The sequence below is a fragment of the Bos mutus genome, chromosome 21, assembly GCF_027580195.1.
Source record: "Bos mutus isolate GX-2022 chromosome 21, NWIPB_WYAK_1.1, whole genome shotgun sequence".
NCBI lineage: Eukaryota > Metazoa > Chordata > Mammalia > Artiodactyla > Bovidae > Bos > Bos mutus.
This window is the reverse complement of record NC_091637.1, coordinates 40,835,907-40,849,613: the sequence shown is the minus strand read 5'-3', so window position 1 is coordinate 40,849,613 and position 13,707 is coordinate 40,835,907. Positions and strand designations below refer to the sequence as shown.

Here is a 13,707-nt window from a genome sequence, read left to right as displayed (position 1 = left end):
GTTCACTGTTGAAATACACAGTACTAGTCCTTTTTAAGTGAATTTTATTTACATGTATATTCTTTACATCATTAGGTTTCAGATGGAGCTCTGAGATGTTTTGCATCACTAGCTGACCGATTTACCCGTCGTGGTGTTGACCCAGCTCCATTAGCCAAGCATGGATTAACTGAGGAGCTATTATCTAGAATGGCTGCTGCTGGTGGTACTATATCAGGGCCATCATCAGCTTGCAAACCCAGTCGCAGCACCACAGGAGCACCTTCCACAGCTGCAGATTCCAAATTGAGTAACCAGGTGTCAACAATTGTAAGTCTGCTCTCAACACTTTGCAGAGGCTCTCCAGTAGTAACGCACGTAAGAGTGGTTTTTTTCCTTCTTTAATCTTTTCAAATAAGTGTCTTTATATAATGAGAATAGATTAAAACTTTCTTCTCTCCCATTCTCTTTTTAGGATCTCCTGAGGTCAGAGCTTCCAGATTCAATTGAAAGTGCATTGCAGGGTGATGAAAGATGTGTGCTTGATACCATGCGTTTGGTTGACCTTCTCTTGGTGCTATTATTCGAAGGACGAAAGGCTTTGCCAAAATCTAGTGCTGGATCCACAGGCAGAATCCCAGGACTTCGGAGACTGGATAGTTCTGGGGAGCGCTCACATCGGCAGCTTATAGACTGTATTCGAAGTAAAGATACTGATGCACTTATAGATGCAATCGACACAGGAGGTTGGAAAATATTTTTTAAAACATAAGAAAACTGAGATAAGGAATTATGTTTAATTTCTAGGCTTTTTTTTTTTTTAATTTTTAAATATTTTTAGCAGTTGTGTCAGAAAACAGAATGGCCAATGTCTTCCATATCTCCTCTCCCTGTGTATATAAATTAGTCTGGTGCATGGTAAGATCTGAATAAATGGTTTTTGAATGAGTAAATGAAATTAACCTGTTTTATTGCCAGAAGGAAGTCATACCAAGTCTAAGGTTAAGCACAGATTGAATTGAGGGCTGTTGTTTTCTTAGGATTAATGGAAACTGACACAATTGAATTTTCATAATACACACTTTTGTATATTATGTATAATATACATATAATATACATTTTTTTTAGACTGCCTCATGAGCTGATCAGCAAATATAAGCTGGTGAAGGATACTTCTGTGGGACTTCCTTGACAGACTAGTGGCTAAGACCCTGTGCTCCCATTGCAGGGGGCACTGATTCGATCCGTGGGGTAGAGAACTAAGATCCTGGATGTTGCACAGCATGAAAGTCAAAAGGGAAAGTATTAATCACTCAGTCGTGTCTGACTCTTTGTGACCCCATGGACTGTAGCATCTGTCCATGGAATTCTCCAGGCAAGAATACTGGAGTGGATTGCCATTCCCTTCTCCAGGGGATCTTCCTGACCCAGGGATCGAACCTGGGTCTCCCACATTGCAGGCAGATTCTTTATGAGCCATCAGCACGGGGAAAACAAATAAACAGAGAGATGTTATAATAAAAAGAAAAGATCTTCTGGGTCATCAGACTTTTGTTTTGAGTATAGATGTGGTTTAGCTTCTTTTCCTCAGTTACAGTATGAGGCAACTAATACTCTCTAGTTTTATTGTATATTTAGTTATTTTATTTCTTATGTTTATTTTTAAGCCTTTAGCCTTGTGAATCCCCAGTGATTTAAAAATTTTGGAATACTTTTTCTTAGCAGAATTTGCTGATTATTTACTAGTGTATAGTTGACCTAAATGTTTAAATTTGGCTGTCTATTTAGTGATTGTTAATAACAGTTAATAATAATCTTTAAATGGTTCCCACTTTAGAAAAGTTCTTATTATTTTGTTGCCTTTAAAAAAGATTTATTTTTTTCCTTTAAACTTTCAGCCTTTGAAGTAAATTTTATGGATGATGTAGGTCAAACTCTATTAAACTGGGCTTCTGCATTTGGAACTCAGGAAATGGTAAGCTAATAAATAAAAGTTAATGTTTTAAATCAAAGACAAATGTTAATAAGGCAACTTTATGAGTCTCCATTATTTTACAGGTAGAATTTCTTTGTGAAAGAGGTGCTGATGTTAATAGAGGTCAAAGGTCATCATCATTACATTATGCTGCATGTTTTGGAAGACCTCAAGTAGCAAAGGTAAAATCCAAGTTTTTAAATTATTAATTTAATATTTAATATTTACATTGTTCTAAAATTAGAATAATATAAAACTTTTATTTGGAGAAGCCATATTTACATACTATCTTCATTGCCTCCGTTTAAATCTTTTCATTGGTTTTTTTAATACAGGTACAAGCAAGAATATATATGCTTTTTTTTAATACAAAATGTAACATATATACTGATCTATACTTTGCTTTTTTCATTTAAAAATACAATTGTTAGTATTTAATTATTGTTTAATGATACACCAGCTTCCCTGGTGACTCAGATGGTAAAGAATCCTCCTGCCGGGCAGGAGACCCAGGTTCTATCCCTGGGTTGGGAAGATCCCTGGAGAAGGGAATGGCTTCCCACTCTAGTATTTTTGCCTGGAGAAGCCTACGGACAAGGAGTCTGGTGGGCTACTGTACATGAGGTCGCAAAGAGTCGGACACAACTGAGTGACTAAGTGCATATGCGATACACATTGAGATCTCTCCCTATTAGTATATAGAGATCTTTGTTACATCTGTATACTTAACCTGTGCAAATGTATTCAACCAGTCAGCTATTGCTGAAAACTTGTTTTTTCCCCTCAGTTTCTTTCTCCTGGTAATGAATAGCTTTATACATGTTTCTGTTACTTCTGTTTATCAATATAGCAGATATTCTGTTTGCAGAAGAATCATAATATCTTTGATTCTTACACTAGCAAAGGACTTTTGTTGTTGTTCAGTTGCTCAGTTGTGTTTGACTCTGCGACCACATGGACTGCAGCACAGCAGGCTTCCCTGTTCTTCACCATCTCCCAGAGTTTGCTCAAGTCTGTTTTTTACATTTGTTCCTTTATTTTTTAGATTCTTTACATAAGTGAGGTCATACAGTATTTATTTTTCTCTGTCCAACTTATTTCACTTAGCATAATACCCTCAAGGTCCATGCATGTTATCACAAATGGCAAGATTTAATTCTCTTTTATGACTGAGTAATATTTCATTGTATATGTATATACACCATGGATCTCAGAAAGAGCCAAATGAATTGCATCTAATCTTAACCTATTTTGATTATATATTAGGCCATAATGAACTATAGCTGCCATTACTAATAATGATATAATAGGTACTCATTAAGCACTTATTCTGTGCCAGCCAGGGTCTTAAGCATTTAACATGTTTTATCATTCTTCTGGAGAAGGAAATGGCAACCCACTCCAGTACTCTTTCCTGGAAAATTCCATGGATGCAGGAGCCTGGTAGGCTACAGTCCATGGGGTTATAAAGAGGTGGACACGACTGAACGACTTCACTTTCTTTCTTTCGATAGTTCCTTTTGGAGAAGGAAGTGTCAACCCACTCCAGTGTTCTTGCCTGTAGAATCCCATGGACAGTGGGGCCTGGTGGGCTTCAGTCTATGGAGTTGCAAAGAGTTGGACACGACTAAGCGACTAACACACACACACATCATTCTTCACAGGTTCTTCTGTTTTTTAATTGATTCCAAGATACTACCTCCCACCATACACATTTTAACATGTTTTAAATAGGAAAGTCTTAGAATTGGTGTTGGCCATATAGAAGTTACAGCATAGTTATTATTACCTGTCCATGCAACAAAAATTGTGGAATGGATTTTAGTAACTTGGGTGAAAAATCCTGTCTGCTAGGGCACTCTCAGAAACTCTGTGTCACTAAACTCTTCATGGCACAGATGACAGCATTCTCTGTTGTACAGACTGAATGCTAGTACCTCTGTTAAAGAAATTGAGAGGAGAGGCTTGATGGAGAAGATGACAGATTCAGATGTGAACAAACTTAATTTGAGATGTTAATAAATAACCAAGTGAAATTAATCTATACTTTTTTCAAGATATAAATAAACAACTTTAGAGTTGTGTGCAAAGGCAGAGATTTGAATTGATAACCTGCTTAAGTGATTCTGTAAATCTGCATTATGAAGGATGTGGATGCAGTTGAAGGTTGCAGAACTGTACATTGAAGAAATAAGGTGTTGCAAGATATAAATAAACAACTTTAGAGTTGTGAGCAAAGGCAGAGGTTTGAATTGATAACCTGCTTAAGTGATTCTGTAAATCTGCATTATGAAGGATGTGGATGCAGTTGAAGGTTGCAGAACTGTACATTGAAGAAATAAGGTGTTGATCACTAACATCCATATTAAATGCTTTTCTTTTCTAGACTCTGTTACGGCATGGTGCAAATCCAGATCTGAGAGATGAAGATGGGAAAACTCCATTAGATAAAGCTCGGGAAAGGGGCCATAGTGAAGTAGTAGCTATTCTTCAGTCTCCAGGTGAGTAGTAGTATCTTTCCTTTTATGCCATCTGCTATTACTTTTCAGCTTCACTTCCATAAAAGTAGCTTTTTGTAGACAAATGTACTACCTAATATAAGGAAATAATTTCCTTGAAGTCAAGTGATTTTATACGCACACTCTTCTATTTGATAAACCTGTAACAGTGTACTGTTCTATGTTCTTTGAGACTGTGGCTGCATGATTCCAAAAAGACCAAATCACAAGTTTAAGGGTGTGGGAATGTCATAAAGAATAGTTGGTTATTGTGTAGACAAAATACTTTGACCAAATTTTTAAGTTTTCACAAAGTAGATGAATGCAGAGTCTCTGAAATATTTTTGGAATTTTTCATGGGGTCACAAAGAGTCGAACACGGCTGAGTGACTAAACTGAACTGAGAGTATCCAAAATTATCTCCTTAAGTTGTGATTCAACTCATTGGAGGTACTAATGTTCTTTAGTATTTTTATGAACATCTTTGATAGATGCTATGCTAAGCTATGCTAAGTCACTTCAGTCGTGTCCGACTGTGTGCGACCCCATAGACGGCAGCCCACCAGGCTCCCCCGTCCCTGGGATTCTCCAGGCAAGAACACTGGAGTGGGTTGCCATTTGCTTCTCCAATGCATGAAAGTGAAAGTGAAGTCGCTCAGTCGTGTCTGACTCTTCGCGACCCCATGGACTGCAGCCTACCGGGCTCCTCCGTCCATGGGATTTTCCAGGCAAGAATACTGGAGTGGGGTGCCGTTGCCTTCTCTACTTTGATAGATACAGTATGCTAATTTGATTGTTGTTAATTAGGATAGCTATCATTGAGTACATTTTAATATGTTTTTCCCTGAAAAATTTTCCAAAAAATGTATTTTATTGAACAATATTTGTCTATAGGTGATTGGATGTGTCCAGTTAATAAAGGGGATGATAAGAAAAAGAAAGATACAAATAAAGATGAAGAAGAATGTAATGAGCCGAAAGGAGATCCAGAAATGGCACCTATATACTTGAAAAGGTTACTGCCAGTGTTTGCACAAACATTTCAACAGACTATGCTGCCTTCAATAAGGTAGTTATTCATACTATTTGTATTTACTATTTATGTAGCTTTATCTATCTCCCTTTTCCAGAAGAATGTGATATTATTTTAATATTGAAAAGGTATGGTAAGAATAAAAATTAGATTGGAGAATTAAATCTTTCCTTCTGATGATCTGACTTAAGAGAAGTAGTTTAGAAAGTCAAGAAAACTAACCTAACACAGTTTTTGTAACTCTCTGAATATCAACTCTAGAGAAAAATTTTAAGTACAGCTAACATTTATTGAGCTTTAGGAGGCCTTTTTGATAGAGTCAGTGTAAGCCGCCACTAGAGGAGTTACCCAGAGAATTAGGACTTGGCCCTCTTTACCCTTGCAAGCTAATAAGGAAGACATGAGTGATAATATAGAGTGGTAAGTGGTAGATTAAACATATATTCCCTGGGAAATAAACGATTTAATAACTAATTGGCTGGGAAAATTAGAGATTTTATGCAGAAATGAGATTTCAGTTGGGGTATAAAGGATACTTGGAAGTTTTCTAGGGAGATAGATTTAGAAGGGTCAGTGAACAAGAATATGTACAAAGGCATGAAGTTATGGGTCATTTCATCCTGACATGGGTCCTGGTGGCTCTCCCTCTACGGTGTTTTTAAAGTCTGCCATGTTTGTCCATCTGTTGCTAATACTCTGGTCCAAAGTACCATCGTCTGTAGTTTGGCTGCTATACTTGCCTTTTACCTAGTCTTTCTCCTCTTTTTCTGTCTTGTCCTTCTACAGTCTGTTCCTACATATTAGACTGAATTCATTTTTAAATCATGTCACATCACCTGATTTAAACCCTCCAGTAGCTTCTTCTTCTTTTAGTCACTAAGCCATGTCTGACTCTTCTGCAACCCCACGGACTGTAGCCTGCCAGGCTCCTCTGTCCATGGGATTCTCCAGGCAAAAATACTGGAGTGGGTTGACATTTCCTTCTCCAGGGATCTTCCCGACCTGGGGATTGAACTTGCATCTCCTGCTTGGCAGGTGGATTCTTTTCTGCTGAGCCACTTGGGAAGCCAAGTAGTTTTTAATTGGCCTTAAATAAAACCTAACTCCTTAACACTCAGGCTGTGAAGGTGTCTTGTTTAAGTCCCAGTCAGCTCTCTGACTGCATTTAGTACTATCTAACCCCTAGTCTACTGCACTTAAACTATGCTAACCTTCTTTCTGTTTTTGAAACTTTCTATGTCCATTCTTACCTTGAGGCTTTTGCACTTAGCTCACTTTGGTGGAGACTTATCAGTCTCCGGAGCCTTTGAATGGCGGGCTGCTTCATTCAGGCCTCAGTTCAAATGCTTATGTCCAGTGACAGATATCCACCCCATTTAAATTTACCCCTAAGGCATTTTTCATGTCAATCATAATGTTTTACCGTCTTCATAGAGTTTATACTGTCTGAAATCTTGGTCTTTGAGCTTTTTGTTTTATTCTCTGTCTCCACTCTAAAGTTGTGTTTAGGTTAAATGAGGCAGTATTTGTCTTTCTCTGGCTTATTCACTTAGCACAGTGCCCTTGAGGTCCATCCATGTTGTCACTTAATAGATTTTTAAAAAATCCGTTTGCCAAGTATGGATTCCATACTGATGCACATTCAGTATGTATGAAAATGTTTAGACTCCTGGATCAAAGAATCCCTCTACTGAAGAGAGAAAACTGTATAAAAATAATATACAGTATATGAAATAATAATAGTATTAAATATATTAATAATATAAAAATAATACTATTTATTGTATTGATTGAAAAGTCTGTAAGCTAAATGCTCACAATTTATATAATACTGTTAAATAGGACAATTTTATTTTATGTATATTATGCATGGTGAATTGGTTAAGAGATTAGTTTGAGTTGAGGCTCTTAATTTATTAGCTCTCTAACCTTAGTAGACTTACCTTTCTTTGTGTCCTTTTTTTTTTCCTCTGTAAAACTGAGCTAATAAAACTACTTCATAGGGTTTGTTGGGTGGATTAAATGACATGTAAAGTTTTTAAAATACATACAAGTGTTCTGGCTCATAATGTTTCAGCATGATAGTGATAGTAGCCAGATAGGTAGACAACGTGTGAATGTTCTTATGTTATTGTAATTGAGATAAATCAGAACATAAAACTATTATTATACATAAATACTGATTTTACAACCATATATACATAGGTATTAACAAACACTAGAAGGACCTGATCCAGTTAGGCCAGTTTGTCCTCCTTTTGCCTACTGTATTCTGTTATGTACTTGAATTTGTAATAAAGGATATTTTAAATTTAAGGAATGCATAGTGTTATGAAATTCACCTAGGGAGAGTTGTGAAATACATGAAGGCCACATTCTGAGGGAATACATCTGCGTCACACGCCTCTCTTAGATCTCGGTCGTGATTTTTGCCTCTCCACCTTTCCTGTGGAGAAGTCACTTCAAGGGCAATGATATCTACAGCTTGGTGCTCAGACTTGGTAGATGCTCAGAGAACGTGTGTTAAATGAATTACTAACTTTTATGTAATAGACCAGTGTATTATCATTTTAATGTCTGTGGTTATGTGTTTCTTCTATTTTAAAAGAACAATTTGCTTATTATAAAGTTGAGGTTAGTTTATGTGACTTTATTGAGTATCTCCTATGCTCTGAGCAAAGCAGTAGATAAATAGAAGGGAAAGGAGTCATGCAAGGTGTTAACAATGGGAATATTTGAGGGCATGGGGTTACTAGGATCTTATTTAGAGAATATAGTTATAATGAACATTCTTAAGTTTGACAAAGGACGAAAATGCTTAATTAAAAATTTGATTTCAATATAAACCATCAGGTGTTTTAAGAGTTTTGTATTTGGAGTTATAGACACCATTCATCAGTAATTGTGCAATTTTTGATTTTCTAAAATTATCATGGAATGTTAGCAGTAATGCTGCTTAAATATGACATAGCACATGTAAGTAAATTACAAAAATAATTTGTTTTAATGAGCTCAATTAATAATAAAAAATGAAATTACCTAAAAAATGAATGTGTACCTAGTTTTAGTATTGTCTTTGGTTTTGTATTAAAAAAATTTTTTTTTTTTTGGAGTATAGTTGATTTACAACGTTGTGTTAGTTTCTGCTGTACAGCAAAGTGAGGCAGTTATATAAACATATATCCACTTTTTAAAAATATTATTTTGCCATATAGGTCATTACATAGTACTGAATGCAGTTCCGTGTGCTATTCAGTAGGTTCTTACTAATAGTATTCTTATATTAAGTATATTTTCAGCAGACTGTTTAAAACTTAAATTGGATATTTTAATTTTCATTAATTTTTTTTTTTAAATTTTAGCTTATTATGGCTACCTAAAAGTCCTTTTTTTTTTCTTTTCAAGGAAAGCAAGTCTTGCTCTGATTCGAAAAATGATTCATTTTTGCTCTGAAGCACTCTTAAAAGAAGTTTGTGATTCTGATGTTGGTCACAATTTGCCTACAGTACTAGTGGAAATCACTGCAACTGTTCTTGATCAAGAGGTAAGTTTATTGTCTTTTTTGAAACTTCTGTAGTTTTAATTTCATTAAATAGTAGTAAAATTAGTTGCATTCTAATTTAATTAAATCATTTTGTCTGTGCAAATGAGTGCATTTGCCTATTCCATGCAGCTAAACTTATTTTTACCATTTTCTTTTAATTTCCTTCTTTTTCTCCCCAGGATGATGATGATGGCCACTTGCTGGCTTTGCAAATCATAAGGGATTTAGTAGATAAAGGTGGCGATATATTTTTGGATCAGCTAGCCAGACTTGGTGTTATTAGCAAAGTGTCCACTTTGGCAGGTCCTTCCTCTGATGATGAGAATGAAGAGGAATCAAAACCAGAAAAAGTGAGTGATGTTGATTGCAATAGTATCTATCAGGAATAGGGTTTCTTTTGAAGAAATGTAGTTCCAATCATGACGGGTTTTGACAATTTGACAAAATAATGGCAATATGGAGTCATACTGTAGTTTTTAAAAATTTGGTCACTTTTCTTTTAAAATGTATCATGAATAAAACTTAAAACTTGCAAAAAAGTTGCATATAAAGAATATCAGGATATTCTCTATCCAAAATCACTAACTACTGACATTTTGCCCCATTTGCTTAATTACTTACAAAGACAGTGTATGTGCATGCTCGTTTAAAATATATTATTTGAGGGAATTTTGTGGTGGTCTAATGGTTGGGACTCTGCGCTTTCACTACCTAGTGCTGCATTCAATTCCTGGTTGGGAAACTAAGACCCCACAAGCCGCTCAGCATGGCCAGAAATAAAAATAAATAGAATAAAATATATTATTTAAGAGAAATAGGATACATTGTGTCCCTTTTTATACCTAAATTCTTCACCACAAAACCAGGATATTGTCTTATATAATCCTAGTGAAGTGAAGTGAAGTGAAGTGAAGTGGCTCAGTCGTGTCCGACTCTTTGCGACCCCATGGACTATAGCCTATCAGGCTCCTCCGTCCATGGGATTTTCCAGGCAAGAGTGGAGTGGAGTGGATTGCCATTTCCTTCTCCAGATATAATCCTAGTATAGTTATCAAAATCAGGAAATTTAATATTTATAAAAAAATATTAATCTAATCCAGAGACTTATTCCACTTTGCTGTTGTCTCTAATAGCAAACCCCGCCTGCGCCTAACAACCTGCGTACCTCTCCACCTCACACTTACAGAATCCAGTCCAGGAGCACATTACATTTAGTCATCATGTTGTTCCATTTCTGAGCTTTCTGTTTTATAGCCCTGGCATGTTTTTGAGGAGGAGAGATCACTTAATTTGGACAATGATCCTTACATTGTGTTTGTGCCATGTTTCTTCATGATTTGATTCAAGCTGTGTGTTTTTAGCAGAAAGGCTACTGTGGTGATGTTACGGCGATTTACTACTGTTTAAAACGTGCCTTCTAAGAGGCATATGATGTCTGTTTGCTCTCCTGCTGATAGTTAACTTGGATCCGTTTGTCATGTTTGCCTCTGCCAGGTTTCTGTATTGTAAAGATACTTTTTCCTTTTGTAATTAGTAAGTAATTTATGGGGAGATAATTTTGAGACTGTGGAGATACGCTGTTTCTCATTAAACTTTTATCCACTGGTTTCAGTGCCTATTGATAATTCTTGCTTTAGATTGCATGTCAAAAAATACACCTTATCTGTCTCTACCGAGTGCCAGCAAGGGTTAAGTCCTGCCATTTAGTGAATGCTTCCTAAGTATTAGCGACTGAGTAATACTATTTTTGAGAGAATGATAAGAGTATGGATTGTACTTGTAGAATCCTTCCTGGTTAAGGATGAATGTGTATATTTCCTAAATTACTGGACATTTAACATAAACCAAATAAGAAGCGTTATCGGGGTTCATCCCCTTGGAATTCTTTCAAGAGATAGGTTACAGATTCCAACAGTCTTTGTAGAAATTAACAAGCAAATTCTACATTTATATTATAGGAACCTGGAATAGCCAAAGCATCCTTTGAAAGAAAGCTGTAGTAACTAAGAAAGTGTGCTAGTGGTGTAAAAATAGATTAATGACCCACACATATACGGTCAATTGTTCAAACAAGTGCTAAGGTCATTCAGTCAGTAAAGGGTGATAGAAAAATTATGCTTGAACAAGTGGATAATATGCAGAAATAAGAAATCTCGCCCCTTTTAACAGAGAATAAATCATGAACTAACATTTATGGGCTAAAATTGTAAGGCTTATAGAGGAAAAAAGAAAATCTTAGTGACCTTGAGTCTGCCAGAGGTTTTTTAGATAGGACATTAAAAGATTATATTATAAAAGAACAACCACCAAAAAAATCAGTAAATTGTTTTCATTAAAATTAAACTTTTATTCTTCAAAATGCATTATTTAGAAAATGACAAGACAAGGCAGAAAATTCTTCGGAATTTTATTTGTCTGAAAGTATTTTTTTTTTTTTGGCCATGCTGCATGGCTTGTGGGATCTTAGTTCCCCAATCAGGGATCGAACCTGTGCCCCCTGTTGTGGCAGCAGTCCTAACCACTGGACTGCTTTTGCCCCCCTATTTATTTCGGCTGTACTGAATCTTTGTTGCTATGCGCGTGGTCTTTTCTAGTTGGAGTATAGGGGCTTCTTTTCCATACGTGGTCTCATTGTAGTGGCTTCTCTTATTGTAGAGCATGGGCTCTAGGGTGTGTGGGCTCAGCAGTTATGGTGAATGGACTTAGTTGCTCTGTCTTCCTGGACCAGGGTTCAAACCTGTGTCCCCTGCATTGGCAGGTGGATTCTTAACCACTGGACTACCAGAGAAGTCCTGGCCTTGATTTTTAACGGACATTTTCAGTGCCTGCAGGGATTCTTGGCCAGCCTTTTTTTAGTACTTGAAGAGATATTCCATTGTCACTGGATGTGCGAAGTGTTATATACTGTTAAGTTTGCCTTATTTTTTCATCTTGTTCCTTTGTGTATATTGAATCTTTTCTTCCTCTGGCTATTCTTAAGACTTTATAACTTGTTTTTAGCAATTTGTCTTTCATGTGCTTAGCTGTGTTTCAGAGAAGGCAATGGCAACCCACTCCAGTACTCTTGCCTGGAAAGTCCCATAGACGGAGGAGCCTGGTAGTCTGCAGTCCATGGGGTCGCTAAGAGTCGGACATGACGAGAAGTGTCTTCACTTTCACTTTTCATTTTCATGCATTGGAGAAGGAAATGTCAACCCACTCCAGTGTTCTTGCCTGGAGAATCCCAGGGACGGGGGAGCCTGGTGGGCTGCCATCTATGGGGTCGCATAGAGTTGGACACGACTGAAGCGACTTAGCAGCAGCAGCAGCTGTGTTTAGCTTGTATGTGTGCATGCACATGTGGGGGTCTGCCCGGCTCAGGATTATTTAATTTTCTCTGCTCTGTGGGCTTACAGTTATCATCAGATTTGGAAAAAGTCTCTACTGTTGGTATGAGGATTTTCCACTATGGCTGTTTGGAATGCAAACGTATGATCACCATGTGTGACTTCTGACTTTTCCAGCTTACTGTTTTCAAATCGTTCTTTGCCCAGCCTTATGTGTAACATCACCTGTATACAGGTGGTCTGATACTCAGTAGAGATGTCCTGGAGATCACTTTGCACATTTCTAGAGGTCTTTTTTGCTTGACTTCCTGATCCTGAACTCATCTACCATGCGTATTCCATTTGCCTTAATCTCTTCAAAGACAGATTTCCTTACACTGTTTGACTCTGTGTTCCCTTTTCTTAAGACCTTAACCAGAAAACTCTCTGAGCCTAGGAGGCTTACCTTAGGCTTACCGTATTTGTTTCTGTTTTCTAGGAGATCACGCAATCCTGTGTTGCTTGTTGTCTGGTATCTGAAAACACTTTTTCATGTATTTTCTCTGGTTTTTAATTTGTTTACAATGGATAGTCAAGCCTTAATCTGTATTAATCTATCATGGTCTGGACCACAAGTACTTACATTAGAGAAACTTATAATCCATATTTTACAATCTTATTTTAGTGTTATAAACTACTACTACTTCAGGGAAGAAACATGTGAAGATGCATTACAATTTTTAAAAATATTTATTTATTTGGCTGTGTCAGGTCTTCATTATAGCACACTGGCTCTTTGTTGCATCATGCAGGATCTTTCATTGAGGTGCACGTACTTTAGTTGAGGTGCTCACACTCTAAAGCATGGAGGCTCAGTAGCTGTGGCGTGGGCTTAGTTGCTCCATGGCATGTGGGATCCTAGTTCCCCAATTAGGGAACTAGTATGGAACCAAATTCCGTGCATTGGAAGGCAGATTCTTAACCACTGGACCATCCGGGAGGTCCCTTCAAGTTTTTTTAAGTATAATAAGTCTATAAAAGTTTAAAAATACTTTACCTATACATGCATGCATGCACACACTTGCCAAGATCATATGTTGATGATGAATATTCTTAATATTGTTATCAACAAAATCAAAACTTTTAGGATGCCAGGCTAGTCAAACAGTGTTTACAAATTATTTGTTTTAAACATGTTATAACTAACATTTTTATCATTATAGGAATGATCCAGTACATTTGATTCACTTGGCTAAGGGTGGGGCCTTACAGTTTACTGATAAAACACATCTCTGGTGGTTCTTTTACACTGCTAGGTTTGGATACCATTGATTTAGTGTAAATATCCATTTTTTTACAAATAATCTCTTAGG

At 36.7% G+C, this 13,707-nt stretch overlaps 1 protein-coding gene across 6 annotated transcripts in view; it reads left to right on the top strand.

Moving 5' to 3' along the window:
* Positions 1–13,707, top strand: part of HECTD1 (HECT domain E3 ubiquitin protein ligase 1) — a 78,471-nt gene that overhangs the window by 21,683 nt on the left and 43,081 nt on the right. For all 6 annotated transcript variants that reach the window (XM_070358669.1, XM_070358668.1, XM_070358671.1 and 3 more), the window contains exons 5-12: positions 76–357; positions 455–725; positions 1,878–1,954; positions 2,038–2,136; positions 4,341–4,455; positions 5,347–5,521; positions 8,891–9,029; positions 9,209–9,379. In XM_070358669.1, coding sequence (XP_070214770.1) covers positions 76–357; positions 455–725; positions 1,878–1,954; positions 2,038–2,136; positions 4,341–4,455; positions 5,347–5,521; positions 8,891–9,029; positions 9,209–9,379 — 1,329 coding nt within the window. The remainder of the gene's footprint in view (positions 1–75; positions 358–454; positions 726–1,877; positions 1,955–2,037; positions 2,137–4,340; positions 4,456–5,346; positions 5,522–8,890; positions 9,030–9,208; positions 9,380–13,707) is intronic.